Source organism: Larimichthys crocea, chromosome IX, assembly GCF_000972845.2.
Source record: "Larimichthys crocea isolate SSNF chromosome IX, L_crocea_2.0, whole genome shotgun sequence".
Classification (NCBI taxonomy): domain Eukaryota; kingdom Metazoa; phylum Chordata; class Actinopteri; family Sciaenidae; genus Larimichthys; species Larimichthys crocea.
Genome location: NC_040019.1, coordinates 11,478,623 through 11,499,600, shown reverse-complemented (window position 1 = coordinate 11,499,600; position 20,978 = coordinate 11,478,623). Strand labels below are relative to the sequence as shown.

General features: G+C 39.4%; 2 protein-coding genes across 13 annotated transcripts in view; one reads left to right on the top strand and one right to left on the bottom strand.

Moving 5' to 3' along the window:
• ptpn13 (protein tyrosine phosphatase non-receptor type 13) overlaps positions 1-13,223 on the bottom strand; it is a 43,154-nt gene extending 29,931 nt beyond the window's left edge. For 3 of the 4 annotated variants that reach the window (XM_027282088.1, XM_027282089.1, XM_027282090.1), the window contains exons 1-6: positions 12,662-13,223; positions 6,875-6,994; positions 3,794-3,960; positions 2,069-2,134; positions 842-1,027; positions 451-538 (exon numbers count right to left, since the gene is read on the bottom strand). In XM_027282088.1, coding sequence (XP_027137889.1) covers positions 451-538; positions 842-1,027; positions 2,069-2,134; positions 3,794-3,960; positions 6,875-6,989 — 622 coding nt within the window. In that variant the 5' untranslated portion in view covers positions 6,990-6,994; positions 12,662-13,223. The remainder of the gene's footprint in view (positions 1-450; positions 539-841; positions 1,028-2,068; positions 2,135-3,793; positions 3,961-6,874; positions 6,995-12,661) is intronic. The other variant, XM_027282091.1, reaches the window with a different exon arrangement.
• A 5,142-nt stretch (positions 13,224-18,365) lies between these two features.
• mapk10 (mitogen-activated protein kinase 10) overlaps positions 18,366-20,978 on the top strand; it is a 35,578-nt gene continuing 32,965 nt past the window's right edge. For 4 of the 9 annotated variants that reach the window (XM_019253708.2, XM_019253705.2, XM_019253709.2 and 1 more), the window contains exon 1: positions 18,366-18,733. In XM_019253708.2, coding sequence (XP_019109253.1) covers positions 18,731-18,733 — 3 coding nt within the window. In that variant the 5' untranslated portion in view covers positions 18,366-18,730. Of the gene's footprint in view, positions 18,734-19,494; positions 19,652-20,978 lie in introns of those variants that run through there. The other 5 variants (XM_010740343.3, XM_010740342.3, XM_019253710.2 and 2 more) reach the window with 4 other exon arrangements.

Here is a 20,978-nt window from a genome sequence, read left to right as displayed (position 1 = left end):
TAGCCCTAACCTCAGTTTATCATCAGAAAGTAAGAACAGATAAAGTACTTCTCGACCTAAATTTAAGAACTGTTTTCATTATTATCATTATTATTATTATCTTAACTGAACCTACTAATCTTTGGTGATTTGTCCTGGGTACAAACTTTGTATTGCTGAAATGAAGAATACTCACATAACAAAAACATAGTGTTTCTAAAGAATAACAGAAACCAGACCCTTTATCATGAACTGTTGGCAGCCAAGAAAAATGAATCACTGTGTAAATAAATAACATTATTTCTGCACCTCCGAAAAGTTTCTTTGACAACACACCAAACAAATACAGCTCTAGCTGCTCTGTGTTTAGTGTGTGTGTGTGTGTGTGTGTGTGTGTGTGTGTGTGTGCGTGCACGTGTGTGCGCGTGTGTGTGTGTGTGCGTGTGTGCGTGTGTGTGTAGCTTATCTTACCTGAAGGCAAACCTTTGCCCCTCAGCCTCTCCCGAATCTCTTTACTCCGCTCCGGAAGAGACTCTCTATCAGTCAGCAGACCATCCAGCTGAGAAAAAACAAAAAATGGTGAGAGTGGAAGTAAAAGAGTGAAAGAAAAACAAAGAGCAGGGAAAGAAAAAAATCAGGACAGAACACAGAGAAAAAAAAACAGAGGAGGATCATTCCTCCTGAGAGTCATTCATCCTGACATCATGTTCTGTCAGCATGAGCCACATTATCTGTTGTATAATTCAACAAACCAACTGTGCTTTGACAGAGCAGATAATAATCTGCCGTCAGAATAAAAATGTAGAAAAACAGACAGGAATGTTGGATTTGACCTACATTAAAAATACAAAAAACTGCATACCTGGGAAAGGCTGCCCAGTACCAACCGGACCAGTTTTCTGATATAGGAGAAGGGAGGGTCACAACTGGAGTTTCTAATGTGCTTGCTGCAGATGTCCAGCACCGTGCGCAATGACATTCGACTCAGTGTAACATCATCACACATGTTGAGAAGCAGGCTGTTTAGGTGTTCCCCCAACTTCATGGGCTGCATAACAAAACAGAACGAAGACAGTTAACACACAAACAGCGACAAGAGCAGTGCGGCTAAGTTATAGTCATATCTCTAAATCTGATATCTGTTGACTTCCATTGTGTTCAAATAATGAGGCAGAGCTAAGCCTTGCCAGCATGGCACAAATACATCACCTACTTTAAAGCGCCCGTCTGCCCCTTTTTTAACTTGAAAGTGATGTTAAATACTTTGCTTTGTCCAAATCCAAAACAAAGGCATGGTAAAACCTGTTAAATCAGTGTCGGTGCACTTTTGGAACAGTTTCTGCTATGAAACCGGTTTTAATCAGTATCACCACCATGTTACTAACCCACTAAGGTATGATAATATTTTTTTAGTCCTCGAAATAACTTTCAGATTTCACTTGGTTTCACTTGTAGAGTGCAGTGAATAAATATGTGGAAATTCATGTATGTAATTGCATTTTCTGTATTCTCTTCACATTGATGCCCCATTTCAATCCACATTATGTGAAAACAGCGATAGGTGCAGAAATGGCACGGTGGGTGTAGGGTCGCTGCCAATGTGTCCACTTGGACATGGATCAGAAATGACATGCTGTATTTGGCCTAATGTTTATTACGAACTTTGCAGCTGCCACAAGCGCTACTAAAACACCTCCTACACAGATGAGGGAAAGGATGTGATGTGTGGATGGAGCCTTTCAGTGAAGTGAAATGGATGTGCGAGCGATGGCGTCTCTAACTTGTGGGCGGTACTCAAAAATGTGAATGTGGATGGTGTTTTACACGTGGCTATATAAAAAAGTGATGTCATATGCATGAGCATCAATCTGTAAGACGGCAGGATCTTCAATAATAATTTAATGCTGACGTGCTAGAATCGTGTTTCGTCGTGCTGAGTGTGGTGTTTTTGTAAACATAAAGGCAAAAAACTTTACTAAAAATAATAGACAAATCTAAGTCAACAATACAAGCCTTTACTGTGTGTAAATATGATCCCTTATTATAGCCCCTATCCATTTGGAAGGAAGTATCCTCTGTAATGATTTACCTGACTGTGAGGGATCTCATAGTCCGCTCCCCAGAACAGGGTCATCCCCAGAGAGTACATGTGCATCTGTGGAAATAAAAAAAAAAGAAAAAACATAAACATCACTCAAGCTTCATTAGAGGCATTATACTTCATTCAATAAAAGTACAATATTTAACAAAATAGTAAAGCAATAGTGAGTACATAGAAATAGGAGCACTGTAAAAGGTTTCATTCAGATAAACTAAGCACGGGACTTTATGTTGAACTGCTGTAAGTGACAGAAACAGACAGACTAAAGCTCAATAAATGCTGGAGTGTAATAAAAGTTGAATTCATTCTTATTTGGAAAGGAAAAAGACAGGGGCTTTTAGCCTAAATCCAAAAACCTTTTTCCATTTCCCTCTCCTTATTACTCTGCACTCATTGCTTGGGAGAGAAATCACTTCCCTTGAATGTTGGGCTTGGTAGAGGAAAGAATAATTCAGGGATTGCCAAAGAATGCAACATAGCCTTCAAGGTCTTTCAGGAACAGAGCTCGGGTACAAACACACTCACACTCTCAGATGATGTGGAAATTTAAAAGCCACCCATTAAAAGCAACAACACCACCCCGAATGTTGAAAAAGTGAAAGGAAAATTGTGGCGCTTGCAGCTGACGTATATTTACCCACAGTCTCTGATAATGAGAGAAACAGATTCTATTTTCTACACTGAAATAACTCAGCTGGGGAGGCGGGGCTAGGGCTGGAAAACTGACTCAGCACAAAACCTTGTTGAGGTCTGTGGGTCCATGCCAGAGACGGGAATCCAGTCATGCAAGATTTTAGCTCTTCTACCAGAGGGGCAGAGGCAAATAGGAGGCGTGGTTCTGTGCATATGTAAAAGAAGCCTTGCACTGCTCACACAACTTCTGAACTTCTGAATGTTGCAACTGCACAACAGTTATTCATAGTTTCAGTTTGAGTTTTGTTGTGTTGCTCAGGTAAGGATGGATTCTTGGATGGATTTAATTACCCTGTTACATGCAACATTTGACATCATTCAAAACATAATGACTAAATTTATAGGCTGTTGTAAGTGTGAGAATATAAAGATACACAGTAATTAACAACTGGAACACAAAACTGTTGCATTTGTCATCTTTAAAACGTTGTAGTGTTCAAAAATTCAAAGACAAGGCAAATGACTTTGAAATTGCGTGCAATGGACTTAGGCTATCACAAATTCTCGATTATTCCTACTGCCAAACTGTAGAATGCAGCAATTTTTAAAACCAGAATAAAACAAAGAGCAAGAGTAAGAAACAACAGCAGCTTCGTGATACGTTTTGTAGAGCGGGTTCCCACTTTGTTTGTGTCTTGTGCACGCACACATGGGTACGCGCTCATGCCAGTGGTTTCACATTATGATAATGTGTGGTACTGCGCTGAGTTAGGAAGCAGCGCGCTAGCAAACGTAGATGTAAACAATACAGCTTTTCAGATGAAAATGTTACTATTGGCTATGCAAATGTTTTAGGAGCAAGGATTGCACTGAACTGAGACAACCAAAAGTTGTGTTTGTTTAATAGAGACCTCCACAGAGTACCTTTATGGTACTCAATGGGCAGTAGAAGACTGGTTAGAGTGAACATCTCTGTCAAGATTTGAAATGAATGTGAGCTTTAAATTAAATGTTATCACACCAGTGAAGCATTAGAAGACGTAGACTAAACAATCTTTGAGGTTCTGTAAAGGTTTATACCTTCTCTATATCAGAGACGGAAGTCAAGGAGGCCCCTTCGAGGACCTCTGGAGCTGTGAAGGCTCGTAAGTCCTGCTGGGTGACATACTCGTCTGTGAACGAGATGTTGCCAGAGGGCATGAGCAGGAGGGACCAGGGAGAGATGATGAAGCCCATGGCTGAAGGGTCTGGAGAGGGAAACAGACACTTTGATCATGATCAGGAACAAAAACAACATAATTTAAATACCCGGCCATTGTTTCACATGCACATACACAGTCATATAAAGTATTGTGTTTTCGGTCTTGATACTAGCATCAAATTTTATCTAAGCATTTACAGCCTGAATGCAGCAACTGTAGACAAATCCAACCACAGTGGATGTTTCTCGCTAAGGCTTTGGCGTTTATGGAAACTCAAGATGATTGAAGTAAACAAAAACACATGTTGCTTTCTTAGCCTGCAAGAAAATAACTGTTGAGGCATAGAAGCAGAAAGGAATGGCTACACAGCGTAATTCTCTTTTCCTACAAAGCCACAGCCAGCGCTATGGTCAGAGAACGTTTTAAAAATATACAAAGGAATGTTTGAGCAGCGCTGCAAAATTCTTTTCTTTGACTGATACTCTGAGAGGAGCAGAGAGGAACAGAGGAACTGGATGTGAGGTACCATATATCTGCTTTCAAAAGCTGGAATCTGCTAAGTAAATATAAGTTTCCTGTTTAAAACTCGCGTGTCCATTTGGAGATCTCACTCAAAAGTAGACTACGTTGCTAGGTGTGTTCCACAAGAAACTTTTTCTCTGGATAAGCTATAATAGACCTGAGCAGAAGTGCATGACTCAGTGTGAGCAGAGGAGTTTCTTGATAGAGCACAAATGAAATCAATCAACAGTTTCACTAAACTGCTGATAAGCAGAAACCATACCAGATGGAAACTGACTGTTCAACCTAATAGAAACCCAAAATTTAAAAGCATTGCTTGGGCATGCACCATTTCATTCTCTGTTCACTTCAAAGGACCGCAAATTGTACAACTGTAACTTCTTTATCCCTTAACAATGTAGTCTGTCGGTCTGATAAGCTGCTATCCAAGCTGAGAGCAGGGAATTATTCTGAATTATTACACAAAGACTCTGTCCTCTAAAAGTAGATGCTCACAAACTATACAGTGTGTGATACATTCAATCCCACAGCAAACGTGCCGTTAGAGCAACAGGCTGGCAGATGTAGAGCAGTGGATGCCCTCAGAAGAGTACCCAAGACCAGTAGAGAGACAAAAAACTGCACTCTTGATCCTGAATATTTTATAGACCAAACAATGAGGAGAGATTCCTCGAACAATCAGAAATATTCACACACTGCTAGTTCAAACAAATCATTCTTATACAAACAGTAACTAACCGCTACTGTTTACACACAGGGGGGAAAAAACTGTGCCTGTGGTTTCGTGTTTGACAACGTGAACCTATTCACAATATCTGAAGTGTCATGTAAAAGATTACTAAGTAAACTGTACACATCCATACAATAGGAAACATCCTGACGTTCATTTTCACAGCACCCTGGACAAGAAGAAACAAAATATATCTAAAGTATAAAATTTACTGAAACATTTCATCTGCTTCACCAAAACAAAGATGCACTTTTCTTTATGCTTTTATACGTACATATTTTACAGTTGGCCAGGACATCTAACAAATTTAAGTTTAAGTTGTTGCTGTCAGGGCAACAAAGTGAGCACATACCACTATATTTGCTTCACAATCCCCGAAAAACTCAGTGGCAATATATTGGAGGGTAAAATCACAAGCCATTTAGCCAGTGGACAAAACAAAAGTAAATTTTGCACCCTGGTTGCTGTTATTAATTCACTCTCGTGGTAAACATACTTCTTTACATAGCTCAGTGACTCTATAATAGCTGGTTCCAACATCTGCTCTTCAAATTTTAGCTTCACTCAGCAGTCTAAAACTGTACATACAAAAGGCCACAATTTACTCAATATAGCTACACAACTACACGTTGAAGGAAAAAGCAGGATGTGTTAACAATCACAATCACAGCATGATACCATGCAGAGATTAAAATGAAATCTTTTTAAGTATCCAGACTTGCATCTTGTCCTTATTATGTTCAGATGGCTTGATGGCTAAAATACAAGAGGACAATCCCTATATTGCAAAAGTGACCTCAGCATAAAAAGACATATTTTAAGGCCACACTGATGAGAGAGAATACCTAAAGCATGCCAGGATTGTCTGCAATGGAAACAGTCAGCAGAATCTGTTTCTGCAGAAATGCACATTACTAAATCTTGGTTACTGCTTCATGGAAATTCACAGCTGATGGTGAACGATTTAGGTGACACAACTACTTCCAACATAAACAGGTGCCTTGGAGTTTTGTGTGAGACGAGGCACCACCCAAACGCTGCAGTGCCTGCTGACTCATGTCCTGTCCAGTGTCTCCAAGGAAAAACCTCCATTAGTCACTTAAAGTTTACTTCAGATTGAAAACGCACTGAATTTGTCAGCTTTATCTATCGGTTTCAAGGACAATCACAGACACCTACGGGCACACATGAGTCAGAGAAATGACGAAAATACACAAGAAATAAACCTGTAGAGTCAACAGTTTTACTAATGACGCAGAAACAGTACGGCAACTAAATGAGTGCACTAAATGAATGTTCTGATTTGAGTCCAAGTGTGACTAAATCATTTAATCATCATTTAAAAAGATAAAAAATTAGCCAGTATAAAAGCACTGATCTTGTTCATTTTGTTTTGAGTTGCTTCTTTAGATTTCTGCATTGATGTGATGGATTGAGCATTTCAGAGTGAGAAAGACAGTCAGCAATCCCATCATTTTGTCAACACAAAATGGAACCTGCAATTCATGGAAGATTTTCATTCATCCCCTTCATTTAAAAAAAAATATATAAAATCTGCTGTGGACAGATTTAGAGAGTAGGCTGTACTAGACTAGGGTGGGAAGGACATGAGAAAGTATGCAAGACAAAGAAATGTGAGCTGGTGGTGTGCATGTACAATTGCTTCTAGGAAACATCTTTTTGACGCTGAATTCCACATGTGCATACCTTTGTGAAAGAGTTCTTGGAGGCTCTCAGCACTCTGGCTGAGCACTGCCCAGACCTCTTCCTCCTGGAGTGGACCTCCTCGAACCTCCAAGGCTTCTGCCAGAGACACATGCATCTTCCCTGTGCAAATTTAAAAAAAAAAAAAAAGAAAAAAAGCTGATTTACACCAGAAAATGGACAAACAGAAATAAGTTTTAACCATAATTCGGAGAAAGGGGCACATCTTTATGACCTGTTACATTATACGATATGAGCTTCTGGCACAAGGTCTATACTAGTCAGAGCAATACATATCTACTTCTTCAATTTTACAACTGTGTCTGTAAAATAAGATGAGAATTATAATCCGAACACTAGTCTAATCCTTTAAGAATTCACATCGTACTTGCCCTTGGGCAAACTCCAACATCTTCTAAATGTAAGCCGTATTATCATTCTCTGCAAGAGGAGGTAGCACAAGCACATGATGTACACACACACACAGCTCTCCTTGAGTTACATTCAACAAAGTTGCAGTTTATTACTTGGAGCCTCTACCAGCTTCTGAGAGTTAAGAAACAGCCTCTAATTGAAGAAGACACTAATATAAAAAAGCAAAATACTTTTTTTTTTTTTAAAGCTGCTTGCTGCTCTACAAATAGGTAATAAAACACATTTCCTGATTACATGTCATAAAACTATAACAGGGACAATGCTAATGCTAAGGAGTTTGTTATCGTGTGGATGAGCAAATTCAGCTTTTAGTGTAGACTATATAATATCACACAAAAGCACATCTCCAGCACCTGACATGGATTTACACTGCACATATGTTGCAACATGTTAGGCCTCAGGGAGAAATGTTAAATTCACTCAAGGAATATGAAGTCACAAAGATAAGGCATGTGTTTCGGTGTTCTTTCTCAGCTGTAAATGTCTACAAACTAAACACGCAGTCCAAACTGAACGAGGATTTGCAGGCTTAAAATGCCATAAACCAGCTCAAAATCAGCTGTGTGGGACCTTGAATGAGAGAAATGACACATGTTAAGTTAATCTCTCTCTTATCACGGTTTCTCTAAAGCTCTAGTGCTGCAGTGATAATGAGGTTTAAACCTCCTAACACATACCATGACATGACATGATGCAAATGTGAGTAAAACAAGAAGCTCCTGTTTGAACAGACTACTTCTAATTGAGCTGCAACTCAAGGCGCGCACACAGACACACACACATTACTTCCTGGTGCTGCTGTCGAGGTGTGAGAAGGTGGCAACTGCAGAAGTAGTAGTACTTGTTTTTTAATGTGGAGAAAGTGAGGAGTGCGGGGTATTACAAGTGACGTGTGTAGAAAAGGCATGAAACTCATGATTTGACAGCACAGCCATACATTTGTTTTGTTTACACTATCAACCAAAACTGGTGCATGATTCAAAGATTTTATGTCACATGCTAGTATAATATGTGAAAAAAAACAGCTATAGCGTGCAATAAAGAACAATACTTAGACATTATATTTCTAATTCTTATTTTTCCCCTATATTCTGGTATAGTTCCGGTGTGTGGGCGAGTGATGCGGTTTTTCAGTGTAAAATAATGACATATGTCATAGCTGTAAAGAAAACCACAATAAAATTCTTCACATGCTCAAGTGCAAATATATGCAAATGTGCAGAGGAAAGGATCCAGAGGTCAATGTGCTGGACACAGCTGAAGATATACAGACATATGCTGAAGTCAGAAGAATTTGTGTGATAGTCGGGGGCAAAAAGAAGCACACAAATAACAAAAAAAATAAAAACAACAAACAAGTGATAGCAGAGCAGCCACGTGAGCGTCTGAAGAGTATCTCTTACCTTGAGAAGAAGATAAACATGAGTGACCTGTGTTCTCTGAAAAGGATAATTCAAGCAAAGACTGATTGTCCTTAGAGCTTGTATCGTAGCAATTTAAGGTCATCTGTCTGCTATAGTCTATAATCGGCATGAAGACAAAAACGTTTATCAAATCCACCTTTTTTTGTGGGTTCACTGCCAAACCAGACTTGATTTTAGAGGCAGACTTTTCTTCTTACTATAGGTTTATATTTGGCAATACTGCTGAAAACCTGCTGTTAGTTATAGCCTCCACTGTATTCTCCTGCCCAATGATCTAAATCTCAAATAATCAAAATTTAAAGTGCAGTTTTTCCAATACTTGGCCACAAAATATGATACCAACAAACATTTCTGGCAGAATATAACAAGAAACTGAAAAATGATATTCTTCCTCCATTGTTCCTTGACTGAAAACAAATCTATATTTTCAGTCTGATGTTTTGAACTTTTTTAGACTATTTTTCACATTTTGCCAGAAATTTTAGTAAACCGACACTAAACACAGCACAGAGTATATTTAGACTGGTTGGGTCAAAGCTTTTGCACTAAATGTTATAAACAAAAACACAAAAACAAAAGATGATGAAAACACACACAAACAGGAAATGAGGCATAATGCCCAAACAAGATCAACCAAACATCACTCATGTTCTGGGAGGTTTACCAAAGTACATGACAACACATTTCATTACCATTTGTCTTCTACAGAACCACTGTCCTTCAAAAAAGCCTTAAGGGGATCTTTGAAAACATTTTTTACAGCAAAGCCAAATCACAGTGTGTCAAAACTGCAGACGTCATCATTGGCAGAGGCAAAACTTGTGAGCAGGCACAAAAGAAATCAGCATCCAACTCAATGAGTCATAATGACATTTGTCATTATTTCACTATATTGCACTTTGCTAATGGTGATGCACCTGTGGTTTTGGCCGACACCTGCGGCCTTAGCTGACTGGGCGTTCGATTCATTCTTATGTGTTCATACAAAAAAAAAAAAAGTTTCACAATTGGCAACAGTAACAGGTAACTTCTCAAAACCGACAGTGACAGTCATGTATTGATCACACAGGTGGGAGGAGGTGAGAAAGTCTGAGTTTAAAATGATCACTTTGGTGAAAAATCAGGGGATCTATTGTCTAGAAATGTATCTGTATTAAATTATAATCAGTGTAGACCAAAGTGGTGGATTGCCTGAACAACAGACAAACATTTCTAGACCTAGAGCTGTGTTGCTAGCCTGGTTAGAAAGTCTTAAACTTGACTCAAAGTTTTAGAGAAGCAAAGCACCATGGGCTAAATTTTATCTTATCACTTATCCATAAACTCTTACCACAAACTGGGTCAGCAGCCTCATCACTGGTCTTTTTTTTCTGAAAATAACACACAAAACAACTTTTTTTTTTCTTCTATGAATCCAAATTTGTAGAAGAGAGTTAATGAGTAAGCATGTCACAGGCCTAAATGTTTATGCAGGAATGCAGGTTAACCATTCTAGTCAATGGGAGGCGTGAAGTCTGAGGCGAAGTGGGTTACTACCCATCTTGCTCATTACCCATGAGAATGGGGAGAGCGGGTGCTGTGAAGACTGATTGTTTTGCGGCCCTTGTTATTTCAACAGAGACCTACAGTGGAATGTTTTTTATCCGCACTGAAGCTGCTGCACAGGCCAGCTCCTCTCACATTGGATTGCATGTTCCTGCTCATTATTGAGGGGGCTTAGGAGGCAGCGGCCCAAAACAGCGAGAGCAGACAGCCTTAACCATTCCAGCGCCTCATTCTCTTTTTTCTTTTTCAAACAGTGGGGATGTTTGTTCCCAGGTATTCCCACATATTCCCACACTATAGCTTGAAAGAAAAAAACCTAAACAAGGCTTAGTCTGCTGCTGCTGCTACTAAGTGTTTGAAAGTCTTGGCCACAGTCACAAGGATTTTAAAGAAAAATAATCCTGGAAACGTGATAGTGCTCTTTACTCTGCACTTAGTTGAAGCTTTTCTGTTCCTCCCACCTTCCTGTCAGTGAAACAGCTACAACCCATGAAATGGATTTGAAAACAATCCCTTGAAATAATGCACTTTGAGTCGAGTAACTAAAAAGGTACAAATCATTTCAGCGGTTGTGCTGCTTTCTTTCAGTGCTCATCCCTCCTGTATTTGCCAGGAACAAAAAGATCAGAACACGGCACATCCTTCTCCGTCAAACTTTTCTTTCATCCTAAATCTTTTTGAAAATGGGAGCTGCTGCTGCACTTTCAAAGAAATCACCCATAAAAGAAAATTAAAAAAAACACCAGATTCCACTTCTATTTCCAAAAGCATAACCCGTAACACAAGATATGAGAAGGAATTTGTTAATATCCTCCAAACATCAGAACTGTGGTCTCAGCTGGCAAACACATTTGGAACAGAAGCCGGTGAGAAGAGGCACTCTGCGCCAACATTGAGGTGAAAATCTTCCTGAAGTCATCCAGGCCAGGAAAATTCGACAACAAACTCTGAGTGAACCTCTATTCCCAGAATCATACAGTATTATGAAGACTGCAAGCACATGATTCAAACTCAAAACACACATACACACACACACGGTGTCTAGGAAAGCCTGGATCTGAATATCTTTTGAACTAACATGACTGATGATGTAAGGATTGATGTTTTCAAAATGAATAGAGCAAACTAAAACCAGACTGTATGAAGATGAATATTAATATATTAATATTAAAGAACATATAGTACTCTATCGAGTCTATTCTTCCTTACCGCAAAACTGTGACATGGATAGAGAGATAGTAGTAGCAGGAATGGATCAGAAGCAGTGACTCACCTAAATTAAAAAAAAGGGAAAACCCAATGGTTGGTTTTCATTAATCATAATTAGCCGACATGCTTTTTTTCCCCACATTATCTCGCAATGAGTTCAGCACAGGGGTTTGCTGATGGACGCTGGCCATTACAGCACTGAGAGCCTGGTACCTTCCAGTCATGGAGCGGGTTTTCTCTAAAACCAAATAAGCCACACTGGATGTTTAGTTTTTTTCAACTCAAGCAGGGTCAGGACCAGCCAGAAAAAAAAAAAGAGAGCCATGACTATTCCATGATTATCAGCCCAGCTCTGGACCGACGGCCCTCACTTCTCATTTTGGTCTCGACCTCATCCGCTCCATTTCTGTTAATCACAGGGTTTCTTTCTATGAGTACCGTGACATGCAGAGCATGGTTTTGCAAAACCTCACATCAACCACCCCCCCCACCTCTTCTTCTTCTTCTTCTTCTTCTTCCCAACACACACATAAACCCAACCCACTGACTATTTTCCTCCATTTTTTTTCCTATGATGATGCTCACACCATCTCCCATCATAACCACTTTAGATGGAGAAGGAGTGGGGTGGTGGTGGGGGGTGTTCATTTGCTCAATCACCTCCTCCTCCTCCTCCACCTTCCTCTTTAGTCTTGAATGACATATTCAAAAACCTTCATGACCTTTGACTTGGAGTTAACTTTACTACTTTTCTATGGTAATGAAGGGGGAGGGGGCACACACTGCCTTCCACAATAAAACCTTCAGTCTGCACTGACAACAGGAGAAAACACATTTCATGTAGTCTCACCCTGTTATTTCTTACAGTGGTGCCTCCTCCCTCCGAAACTTAAAAACACAGTTACTGCTGGTGTGGTTAAAGATGACAGTAGGAGGAGTATTGTTGTGTTAATATGACATATAACAACACTTTCTGTCGAGATATAACAAATATCAACAAACAAACAGTGTCAACGTTTTGTGTGTGTGTGTTTTTTTGGTTTTTAAGATGAAAGCATCCGCGTTTGAGCTTCGCCACAACTCCTCCAGTTTTCCCGGGGACTGTAGCTGCCTTGAGCTAACCAACAAAAATTTAAAAAGTTTTTTTTGTACAAGTGTTTAAAAATATAAAACTCACCAGGAGAGAAGAGCTACACAATCACTTGAGTGGGGGAAATGTTCGTACTCCCTCGACGAGGCTATGAGTGCGCACACAAACGGGACCACAGGCCACCCCATCCACAAAGCAACATCTTGGATAGTAGTTGACTATGCGGCGAGGCAGGCAAGGCAAGGCAAGGCAACAGGTTTAACTTTCCACAGCGCTTTAAAAACAAAAAAAAAAAAAAAAAAACTCCACTATACTGCAGGTATTTCTTTACAAGCCCACTCCTTCCCTTAAAAAAAAAGTAAACAAATATCTTCGGAAATTGCTCAGAAGTCGTGTCTGATGGCCACTTCACAGCATTGAGCTCCCTTCCAGTGAAGCCAAGTCACCATTACTGCTGAGGAGCGGAATAAAATAACCCCTCCTTTAGCCGAGCTAGCGTGGGCTCACTGGGAGTAACCAGACACCTTACCACGGCCGTCCATTGGCTCTCTGTGCTGGGGGACTGTCATTTAACCGTCCCTATAGCAACGCACACAACTGGAAGGAAAATGTACAGTGAGCTTGGATCCTGCAGGTTAGTTGAAGCAGGTTTGTTTAACATTTTCTTTACACTCATTTATATTGCTCATGTTGTAAAAAGAGTCCAGATGTGGGTGTAAATTAGACCAAATTTGATCCTCCTTTGTGCTCTGAAGTTACTCACAAATTAGGCTGTATGTTATTTGATCACAACTTATACTCAACTATACATGCTCTCTGACATTTTACAATAAAAATCAAGGTTAGCCTCATGTCAGTATTTCCCACGACATCAAAGTTGTTTGAGAGTCATCTAAGCAGCCAGGAAGCAATTCACTGCTGAGTACTTCCTTCCTATGGTGCACTTCAAAGCTGCCTCATTTATCCCCTTTCTTCTACCATCTAGTGGCTGTTAGTCCTCATTACATGCTGCCTTATGTAAATGGTGGCTGTTGTGAAAGAGTTATCTCTGCCTGGCTGTGCTTGTCATAGCTAAAAGGCATGATTATTATCACCAACCATGGGCTGGAGAGATAAGACTGGATTGCTTGATTAACACCCCTTCAGATGGAGACAGCTGATATGACTCTTCTTGAACATTGCACAAGCACAGAGCACACAATGTCAGCCTCGTATTGTACACTGAGGTTGTTTGGTTCTGATATTACCTTTTGTTTACATGCATGTGTGTGTGCATGCTTTTGCACAAGCATACAGCATTCATGATGTAATATATGTAACATTTTTGGGTTATGTTTCTGAATGCAGTCTAACTGCAAACTTTTGTAATTGTACTAACTGGCACCTGACACAGCCCAAGAAGACCCAACAGAACAGCTCACAAACACAGAGGATGCATGGTACAATATTTGAAGGCTGTGTCTGTGGTCATTTTTTCACCTTAAATAATTAAATAATTCGGTATGTTCTCAGGAAGGATACCAAAAATAAAAAGTGCTGGATTAATACAAAATGCTGTTAAGTTTTGGGCAGTACCAAAATATATGGGTTTAATGATTTTTGAAACTATACTGAAAAGAAAACAGAAATGTATTAAAGAAATTACAACAAAATTTGAACATGTCTAATTATCTCTCTAAATGAAATGTCAAGTTTTAAGATACATATATAATACCTTCAATTTTTACATGAAGAAAGTTATTTTAGACTTACTTGGTTTCTAATGTGACCTAAAAAATAGGATTGTTAAGCAATATATGAGTCTTATTAATATTCCACTGTGAGCTTTAAAGTACAGATGTCCCATGCCCACTGCAGCGCCCATTAAAAACCATATTTCACAGTAAATTGTACGTTTGCTTCGACAGGTACCTCACCTGACATTTCATCTAATAGACAAATGTTAGTTTTGACTTTCATCTAATCACAAACCTTAATATTTGATTTGTAATCCATACTGTTATACAATGGTTAACAACCAGAAAATAGGACACTTTTAATCATAACACTGCACTTTAAATCTAATTGCTCAATTAGATTGTTGCTTTACCACTAACAAGAAAAATCCTAGCAAGTTTTGGCTTGGAACAATCACTTTTCTCTTCTTAACATCATCTGATATTCATTAACCCCTGTTAAATACTCGCAATAGTCTCAAGTAATGAACCAAAACTCTTATGAGACATTTAGTTATCCTGTCTGACTAGAGACAGGAAATAGCTCCATAAATGGCTTCAAGCTAGACTTATTCGAGATTGTGCAATGTAGATAATGATAGTGTGTGACTCGCACTCGACTGCACTTTTGGTCCAGGGTGAATGGTTAAAATATAGTGAATGTTCTTGCTTCAGTAAAGAAAGTGGATCTACCTCCTCATTTCTAGGTCATGACATTTCCAAGGAAAGGAGGAGAAGATTAAGTTGAGTCACTGGGTAGTTGAAGGAAACTTTTCCCTGGTATGTAAGCTGTCTTAATGTTCAGCATTTTTCCCACTTCTAGCAAGTGTAGAAACTTGTTAGTGTCTGATAAACTGCTGCCAGAGTGATCTGTTAGTGCTCTGTCTACTTTTACTGCAAGCTTTTAAAATACACCGCAGGTGAATAGGATTTTTTAGAAGTTTTCTGAAATGTTATGTTTAAATATGCAAATGATGCCAAAAAAAAAAAATTGCCTTTGACCTTACTCCCTGTACATTACCCGAGGCCCCACCAGGAGACTGATAGTGTTAACATGGTAAGTAATATATCATAAAGAGTAACCAAGAGTAAGAGTAACCACCTTCTATTTCTGTCAGTACTGTCCTTAATACCTCCTCATCAATGCTGGTCTGAGCCCCAAAGGCAATTTGCACTAAAGAGTGGCTATGTCAGTTCTGACAGGCTTGGAAATGTGGGGCACCTGGGAGATTGAAGGCATGTGGTTTGCTGACTTATGAGTTTAGCTTTTGGGTCCAGCTGGAGAGCATTAAAAACTTTCCTGGAGCTCCTTTTCACCCCCTTTAAAATTAGTTCCTTGGTCTATGCAAAAAAAGGCAATAAAGTGTCAGAGGCATCAGAAATAATGTACTTATGAGGAGGCAAATTTTTATAGCTCTCATCATTATACATGTAAGTAACCATGGTTTTGGTCTGGTTTGAGTAGGGGTTTCTGTTTTTTTCCATAGTGCACACAGAGGGGATGACCCTAATTAAGGCCACAAGTTGATCTGTGTTGGCTTTTCTTAAACTAAAAGCATTCTTGAAGTTTTGACCTCTTCAGACAAAGGCTCTACTTTATGCATCCAAATCAGTCTAACCTAATCGTATGAGTCGATGTTCTGCACTTGACAAATCCTCCTACTGTGTTGATAAAAATGTGTTATGTGAGCTGACTTCATTGGCTACTGTTTCCCTAGCTTACCTCACTTGAGAACGAGTCTAGAAATGGATTGAGCAGCCTTTGGCTCTGATTCACTGTAAGGTTACCCTGTGGAGATGCTGACTGTTAACATTTATCAACTCAGTCTGGGAGTGATAGTTCTGTGGTTCTGGCAAAATGCAGTTGTGTTATAAGAGATTGGCTCTTCAGCTCATTTACATCATGAGTTGATAACTGTTCAGATTCTAGCTTAAGGAACATAGATCCTTGCTTTTAACCCCTATTGCAACAGTGACAGGGCTCCCTTTAACCTCCCAGATTTGTGTAAGTCTGAGAAAACCCCTGGCAGGAGGTCCTCGACTGTCTGAATACCTTTTCTGCTTAGTCAGGGGTTGTGTCTGGACTGATTTTAGCCAGTCTGGGAGTACTTCACATCCCTAATAGCCTTGGGGCTCCTGGCGTTTACCCTAGCACACCATGTTAGGGATTTCTAGCTGTTAGAGGTGGTGAAAATACAAATTGGATGGAAAAACTAAAGGTGCATTAACCTCCACACTGTATTCAGTTACTCATTTTATAACAGGATCATCAGCCCAAAGTGTTGGGCTGCAGATGCATCATGATCCAAATTTAACAACATTCTGAGGAGTCATATTTATCTCATAAATCTGTCAAAACTTTAGACTTTTCATGCATTGCCCTCACTCTCGACGTGCACACAGTCAACTAATGTTGGAAAACAAGTCATTTGAGCAGCACCAAGACTCAAACACACACTGTGACCGTAGTTGCCTGAGAAGGAGAATTTACCTCTCACTGCTGTAGAGGTCAACAGTGTTATAAATTTTAATCATCCTTTAATGAAACTGAGGTCAGGGCATATCAAATTGACAGCAACCAGTCAACCTTAGAGCCTGACTTTAGGAAATTATAATTCCACCTACGTTTGAATCCTCTTCAGGATTTTTAACAGTTTTAACAGTTCTCATTCATGGATACTACCAGTGCTGCCTAACTTTATCGCAGCAATAAATAATATGTTCATGTTACCAGCGTTGTAGTAAGCAATGTAAAAACAAAGCTTAACAGAGTAAAGTATATTTAGTATATTTAGGAGGTTTCCCTTCTTCAAGTGGCCAAAAAAAAGAGATTATAGCTTTTCAAAATACTTTTCAAAATAATGTTTGCATGGTTACCAGCTTGTTGAGCTGTACAGATGTGACTCGAGGCTTAAAGGGTCATTGGCATGTGCGCACTGCTGTTAATCCAGACACATTTACGGATAGGATGAATGATGGCAAAAGGATTTAATTACCTATCCTCTGAATATTGTTTTGTTTGCAAAAATAGAAGATAATAAAGTGGAATCATAGCAATATGCCAAGTTGTAATAGCAATGCTAATATATAAAAAAACAAAACAAATAAATGAAGGTTTAGATATAGATCTATCAGATATAGATAATGCTTTTGCTTTAAATGACAGACATTCTAAAAAAACAAATAGCACATCTCTAAATAGCAATAAGTAATACTATAAACATTACAACAAACATAATATTACACAGTATGGACACAACTCAAAAACATGTATCGCTTTATTATTCTAAAAACAAATAGAACAAAATAAGAAATTAAAGGTGCAGTGTTTAGGATTTATTGTCATCTAGTGGTGAGGCAGACTGGGCAGATTGTAACCAAACGAATACCTCTGGCTTCACCTTCCTGTGTGGCAACTCTATGGTGACCATGAAACCAGAAAAGAAAGCTCTCAAGAGCCAGTGTTTGATTAATCTGTTTGTTCCACTATGCAAACATGGCAGACCCCATTGGAAAAGGACCTGCTCCCTCTGTGGATACAAAAGGGGTATTTACAGGTGGGTATACACTAATGAGTACATAGAGGGACAGATGCATGTAATTTTAGTAGTTTTATGTTCTGTTGCATATGTCACTTATTTCTGTATGTTACTTGTAATTAAATGTTTGCTTCTTTTTTTTTTTTTTACACTGAATCCACAGAAAAACAAATTTAAAAAAAAATGTATTTTTCTTTTTTCTTTTTCAGCAAATGTTTTCTTTGACACTGTTGGCTAAAATGAGTTAAGAGCTCTGAGATGTGTGCAGCATAGTAACACAAACCTCACCAGTAGCTCTATATCCTCACTGAGCCTCATGATCGCACTGGCGGGACGGTTTTACAGGATGGGATCAGAGAGATGCTCCCCTCCCATCCAGAGAGACAGCCTCCATGTGATCTCTCTCTCTCTCTCTCTCTCTCTCTCTCTCTCTCTCTCTCTGCTCGGGCTTTGACGTCAGACGTGCTCCTGTTCCGTTGCTATGGCAACATGTTTCCCTATACCCCCTCTCTTCCTCTTCCCTCCCTCTCTCTCTCTCTGCTCTGGTAGGTCCACAATGGTACAGCCAGCATCTTGCAGCACAATGGTTGCAAGGTGGTGAACTGGGGAAGGGGAGGGAGAGAGAGAAAGAGAGAGAGAGAGTGATTCAGCATCAGAAATCCTCGGTTCCGTCCACCTCTGCTTTTTTTCCTTTCCTCATCGACTCTTTTTTTTTTCTTCTATAAAAAAAAGGGGGGGTTTCTTTTCAGACACCCTGCCCCATCCAACACCACCAACACCACCTTCGCCATCTTTATGAACGTTTAAATTTAAGCCTTCAGCCATGGTCACCGCAGTGTTTCCCGTCGGGATGTTTTGAAAAGGACTGTCACCGGACTGGGCTCGTCATCAGCTGGCACGGAATGGTAAGGCCGGGTGAAGGGTTTGTGTTTAATGTGGATGCGATGCTTGTGGACTCCAGCTGCCTTGGAGGGTGTAATGATGAATATTGATTGGAAGGGAAGGTTAATGAAGTCCACTACCTCGGTGGGAAAAGGGACAGCGATCAAAATAAATAAATAAAAAAAATCAAACCCCATCTTGATACACTGAGCGCCGCGGATGTTGTTTTGTAACAACTATAGCATCACTGTGCGGGGATTTCATTATGGCGTTGACCTGACAAAATATTGTGCATCCACTCTCATCTCCATCCATACAAACTGAAATATCACAGCTTAATCATTAGTTTGTGCCTCAGTACACACAGAGGATAACATCACATAAAAGGCTGTTATCACTTCTCTTTGTTATTTCATATTCTGACTTATCAAATCTGTCTTTATCCAATCATGTGTTTATTCCTGTCCACATATTGTGACTAATCTCGAATAAACACACTTGACTGTCGTGTGGCACGTAATGCATTTTTGATTAGAAGTAGCAGGAGTGGTGCAAATGGATGATGGGTGCTCTTCAAAACACAAGGCTTACACGGGCTACATACTGTATAGGCCTACATGCAGAGTTTGTCCATCCTCCCCCTCAGAAGTCAGCTGCGCACCTTGTGCATTATGCAGACCATGACTACTTCAGCAGGGATATGTGACCAGCCTCAGATCCATCAGAAGTGCTTGAAAAGCAGATTAGCTCAGTGTTTTCAGGTTGATTTATAGGTATTTTTTTTCTTCTTTGTGGTGGCGTTAAGTGTCTGTGGAGGCTTTGTCATTAACACCAAACTCCGAGCAATCATAATGCAGAGGACATGGGATGTTATTCACCTTAACGTCGGGCTACATTCTGTGCAGGACACATGGGATTTAAAGAGATGAAGCTAGAGGAAGGTAACTGATCTGAATCTGCTTTGTTTTGGGCATTCTTCTGCATATGGCTTATTGGAAAGACACTTATTACACAGATACACGTATATCACACTAAGCTTTTGATAATTAGTGAACACAAACAAGTGGTTATTTAAAATTAACATTCATCCACGTACGTTTGGTGCACGCCCACCGTCATAGACTAATTGCTGGTGTTTTGCTGTTCAGGGGGAGTCAGTGAAGATTTAAAGGTGTCACAACGAAACCCCACGTTGAAGACAGAAAAAGAGAGGTTCTTAGCGTTGTGACCTTGGGTGCTAAATTATTCATGATTAGACTTCCATGCTTTGTGAAAGTGCTGCAGGGAACACGCTTAACAATTAAACAAAGCTTTTTATGGGTGTTTCTGCAGTGGCTGAAGTAGAGTGACAACTCTCTTTTAATAGATAAATAGGTTACTCCTCTTCCTCCTCCTCCTCCTCATCATCAGCTTGTGGCAAATCACATGTCTTGAATAGTTATTTTCTATTCGACATTTCAGCTGAAATGCTAAACTAGTTTCAGTTTATAAAACAAACTATTTTATCTGAGATAGTACACACTGCAGGTCTACACCAAATGAGACTCGCTGATATTGATTTCTAGGTAGGCAGCTTGTTTATCCAATGGAAAATCATCAATTGAAATAGCCAACAGCACACTAATGTTATCTTGCCGTAGATGATGCTTGCATTTTAATTCCACTTTGTTTCGCAGACTGGGGAGCGTCAGTATACTAATCCTTTGTTATGTAATAAAATACAGGAATGTTTTAAGATGAGTAAATGGTGGGATTGCAGACACAAATAATCAGTCAGCTAATGATTCTTTTCATCATCAATTCATCTATATTTCTGATTGATCAATTATTTGTTTGGTCCAATGGTTTGTCTTAGTTTCAATTTGTTTTGTCCAACTTAACAGTCTAAAACCTAAATATATTGATGACTTTAATAATCAAGAATTATTCCAGCTCGAAAAGGAGCCTAAAAATTAGAAAATTATAGGAATTAAATGTATCGAAGATGGATTAAAATGAATTTATTCCCTAGAGTGAAGTGGACAAACACAACAGAAAGAAATGGTCTACAGGATTTGAATGAATTCTGGTATTGTAGCACTTCATTTAAACTAAAGGAATCAGAACAGTGTGGACTGTATAAGGCCAACAATGTTTTCAGAGGAAAGTAATAAGTAATTTAGCATAGCTGGTATGAAGGTTAATAGAGGCTGAATGTGAAAAGTTCAGGACTTTCTTTTTCCAAAACAGTTCTTACTGAACATCAGTTACATAAATGTTCTCATCAGC